At 46.1% G+C, this 4,603-nt stretch overlaps 2 protein-coding genes across 2 annotated transcripts; one reads left to right on the top strand and one right to left on the bottom strand.

Moving 5' to 3' along the window:
- Positions 1-1,434: 1,434 nt before the first annotated feature.
- LOC134192406 (uncharacterized protein K02A2.6-like) lies at positions 1,435-1,910 on the bottom strand. Its single transcript, XM_062661179.1, has 2 exons — positions 1,811-1,910; positions 1,435-1,706 (listed from the first exon to the last, which is right to left on the bottom strand). Exons 1-2 carry the CDS (start codon positions 1,908-1,910, stop codon positions 1,435-1,437), a joined length of 372 nt encoding a protein of 123 aa, XP_062517163.1.
- Positions 1,911-3,561: 1,651 nt separating this feature from the next.
- LOC134192312 (uncharacterized) lies at positions 3,562-4,269 on the top strand. Its single transcript, XM_062661070.1, has one exon. It carries the CDS (start codon positions 3,562-3,564, stop codon positions 4,267-4,269), a length of 708 nt encoding a protein of 235 aa, XP_062517054.1.
- The last annotated feature ends 334 nt before the right edge of the window (positions 4,270-4,603 follow it).

Genomic DNA, 4,603 nt, shown 5'->3' with positions numbered 1-4,603 from the left:
CTATTCGTGGAAAATGACGTCACTTCCGCGAAGACACATCCGGCATCTCATTTCAGGCTTGTTTCGGGTCGTCGGAGGCAGTCGAGGCGAAATCCGACGCGACCGTTCGTCTCGGACTCGCGATCTCGACTGGCCCACCGCGTTTCGCGACGATCCGAGACCGGCGTCGTGTCGATCGGCGCGTTACAGACATGTGGACAGACGGAAGTGGGCGTTCCCGAAGTATAGTATAGGACTACTGTCTGTTCGCCATAAGCGTGAACTCGGAAGTGAGTAATGAAGTAGAGGTCACGCGAGGTGTGCACATTAGAGCACTAAGAGCTGCCCCAGTTGGACCATGTTATACCAATTATCTTAAATGATTCCAGTTGCTGATCCGTTGGTCTTACAAGATAATTGGATAATAGCCATTGCTCCACCCGTTTGTGTTTGATATGCACAAGTACTATCCTTCCGTTTCGTTTGTAGAAAGGGCTTAGATAATTTGATAAACAGAAATGCCAGACCTAGCGGTTTCTAACGATACCGAGATCATCGCGAAAGTCCACTAAACAGCAGAGATATTGATGATTTTCAAAGTTCACGCTTATGGCGAACAGACAGTAGTACTACCCGCCCTATGGGCGGTGGCAATTTGGGCGGTGGCAATCTATCGTTGTACGCCACTTCTGCAAAGAAGACTATTATGTACTCAGACAAGTACTCAACTCTACGAGTAAGCACACGATTTGCTGCTCTAACACACTAACCCGTATGTCTACCCCGTATGGTCATATATAGCACTATTGAATACACTATATCCCTCCCCCTTAGATAAAACTACAGCTGCATAGGCACAGTCACAAACAAGATTACAAGTCTAAACGCTGTGGTGGTCTCCTTGTTCTGTTAGATTGTCTGAGTCCAGTGGTTGATTCGGCTTGAGGTACTTCTGTTTGAAGTACTTCTGTTTGTAGGCGCTCGCCTACATTGGGTACTTCGTCATCGACCTGTATCACTTCTTCCTCTTGGCTTGGTAAGTCTGGAAGGATCAGCTCTTGTTCTGGTAAGTCGTCCTCTCCTGGCGTGGATCCAGCTTCGTCTTCATTATTCCTGCGACTGACGGAATATCTCTCCCTTAGATGGTCACTGTGTCGCTTAACCCTTCGACCGTCCCTTAGAGTGCACAAATAGAACAATGGTCCAAGAAATTGTGCTATCACTGCAGAAAGCCAGAGGTCTTGTTGCAAAATTCCGGAGGTAAACTGTCTGTCCTACTTGCAGGTTCCTATTGCTGTGTCTTTGATCATGATAATGCTTCTGTTCCTCTTGCTTCTTGAGTACTTTTCCCGTCTGATTCGGCCGTGACAAATCTAGAACGACCTTTGGTTTCCTTCCAAACAACATCTCCGCGGCAGATCTCTGTTGCAGAATAAGGCGTATTTCGATATGACGTCAAAAAGTTTCCAATTTCTCCTGGATTGTGCCTTTGTCAATCTTTTGTAGACCTTGTTTGAGCGTTTGCACAGCTCTTTCTGCTAGCCCATTTGATGAAGGGTGATAAGGAGAGGATGTTATTAGAACAATTCCTCTCGCCGCACAAAACTTGGCAAATTCACTACTTGTAAAGCAACTGCCATTGTTGGACAAAACCACATCTGGCAACCCATGCACTGCAAAAGACACTTGCAGTTTCTCCACCGTGACCTGCGTTGTAGCCGTCTGTACTACGTACGCATTATCCACTTAGAATATGCGTCGACAACAACTAGGAACATCTTCCCCATAAAAGGTCCTGCGTAATCCAGGTGTATTCTAGCCCACGGCTTACCAGGCCATTCCCATGGGTGGAGAGGAGCATGAGATGGAGCCTTCGCATGCTGTTGGCAAGCCTCACACGTCTTCACTGTTTGCTCCAGGTCTTGATCCATCCCTGGCTACCAGAAATAGTTCCTGGCCAGAGTTTTCATCCGGACAATTCCCGGGTGAGCTTCGTGCAATTCCTCTTGTTCCGAAGCCCCTCCAGATGGTGGTACGATCACTCGGTTGCCCCAAAGGAGACATCCATCTTGAACTGCCAGCTCATTTCGACGCTTGTAATAGGGTAACAGACTCTGGTCAACCAACTTAGGCCATCCTTCTATGACGTGCCTGTAAATCTGACTAAGTAAGGGATCTCTTCTAGCCACTGCCGAATGGCTTTTGCCGTGACTGGCTTCCCGGATAAGTAGTCAATCCACAGTACTGTCTCTGATGCGTCCTCCTCTGCATTTTCGTTGTCTTCTAATGGTAATCGACTCATGGCGTCTGCAGTACAGTTGTCACGACCAGCCCGAAATACAATGGTGTAGTGATACGCCGCCAAGGTCAACGCCCACCTTTGTATTCTACTAGAGGCCATGGTTGGCACCGCTTTGCTCTCATTGAACAGGCTGACCAGTGGTTTGTGATCTGTTACAATCGTAAATGCTCTCCCGTGTAGATAGTTGTGAAATTTCTTCATCGCGAAAACTATTGCCAGTCCTTCTCTGTCAATTTGCGCGTAATTCCTTTCTGCATAGGTCTTTCACTTCCGTCCCTCTCCACATGAGACATAACTGCTCCCACTCCATAAGGTGAAGCATCGCAACAGACTATAATGGGTTTGTCTGGGTCAAAGTTTGACCAGTACATCGGCAGTTGTCAGCACTGACTTTGCTTTCTGAAATGCCCTCTCTTGGCGGATCGTCCATTTCCAACTTTGCTTGCTCTTCAGTAGCTCATGTAAAGGAGTCAACAGTGTCGATAACTGTGAGATAGACTTGCCATAATACGTCATCAGACCTAGAAAACTCTTCAACTCAGTGACGTTTCGTGGCCTTGGTGCTCTCTCCAGCGCTTTAACCTTTTCCTCTGTTCGGTGTAGCCTCTCTCTATCAATCTGATGGCCCAGGTAAACAACTGACTTTGTGTTGAATACACACTTCTGTGGTTTCACTTTCAGCCCTGCTTCATTTTAACATTGCAATACTTTCTCAAGATTTTGTAGGTGCTCGTCTTCTGTTTTTCCTGTAATCAACACATCATCTAGAAATACTGCAACTCTAGGTATTCCTTTTAGCAGCGCCTCCGTGGTTCTTTGAAATATTGCTGGCGCGGACGCTATCGCAAACGGTAATCTGTTGAACTCAAACAATCCTTTTGGCATGTTGATTGTTGTCAATCTCTTCGATTCTTTGTCTAGAGGGATTTGGTTGTACGCTTGTGACAAATCCAACTTGGCAAACGATTCTCCTCCTGTCAATGACACAAAAAGATCTTCAATCCTTGGAATCGGGTACTGTTCCACTTCTGTTGCTCGATTGACTGTTTGTTTATAGTTACCACAAATTCTAACGCTTGTGCCCCCGTCCTTCAGTACGGGCACAACAGGTGCAGCCCAATCCGCACTCCTAACCGGGCTGATCACACCCTGTGACTCCATATTGTCCAGTTGATTGTTGACCAAATCTCTTAAGGCATATGGCACTGATCTGGCTTTGCAAAACCGTGGTTTCATGGATACATCTACATGTATTTTTTGCTGGCTACCTTTATACATAGATGCTCTGGAAATACGTATACAATGCGCTCCCGTTTGAGACACCAGCTGATGCGCAGGACATTCAGAAGGTTCTTGATTTAATGGAAGAGAATTTTATAGGAGAAAAGAATACGATATACAAGCGCTACAATTTCCAGAAGAGGCAGCAAGAGGACAACGAGACGATTGATCAGTATGTTACTGCTTTGAGAACTCTTGCTCGCACATGCTCGTTTGGAACAGATGCCGATGAACGTTTGAGAGATCAGATCGTGTACGGAGTGAAACTGAATGTTCTACGGAAGAAACTATTACAGAAGATTGGTTTGACACTAGCTGAATGCCTAGACATGTGTAGAGCCTACGAGGCCACCACACAGCAGATGAAAGTGGTGACAGGAGAAGAGTTGGTACATTCGGTGAGTATACGGCGAACAAAGCCTGATTACTCGAGGAAGTTGTCAGACAAGGAACGTAAAAACACAAAACGCTCTCACGGGTCAGAGTCAGAACACCCCGAGCTAGAGTGTCAATATCGTGGTTTGAAACATGAACGAGGTGCAGACAAGTGTCCTGCATACGGCAAAGAATGCACGTATTGCCACAAGAGAAATCATTTTGCTCGGAAGTGTAGATCAAAGCGACAGAGAGACACACGACAGCGAATACATGTAGCTACCAACAGAGATGAAAGCGCAGAAGATGATAAATACTGGTTCTTACGCTGACTCCGCCTCAACAGGATGTTCAGGTGATGCAATGCAGAGACCACTATGGCTGGAATTATCAGCGCCAGGTCTATGCTAACATGCACATCAATGGAAAAGGTGTCAAATTCCAGCTTGACACGGGAGCCATCTGCAATGTGCTAAAAGGAATGAGGTTCCCAGAGAGACCAAGATTATGCCCACAGCACAGATGATAACTTTGTATGATGGAAGCAGAGTTAAACCATATGGCAAATGCAAAGCGAAAGTGACAAATCCTAGAATAGAGGAAATGTATGATGTGGAATTTGTTGTGATAGATGCGCAAAATTCAATTTTGAGCTCAGCTACTGTG

The sequence above is a fragment of the Corticium candelabrum genome, chromosome 1 (genome assembly GCF_963422355.1).
Source record: "Corticium candelabrum chromosome 1, ooCorCand1.1, whole genome shotgun sequence".
In the NCBI taxonomy this organism is placed as follows: domain Eukaryota; kingdom Metazoa; phylum Porifera; class Homoscleromorpha; order Homosclerophorida; family Plakinidae; genus Corticium; species Corticium candelabrum.
Note: the sequence above shows the minus strand (reverse complement) of the source record. Positions and strands in the feature narration are given on the sequence as shown.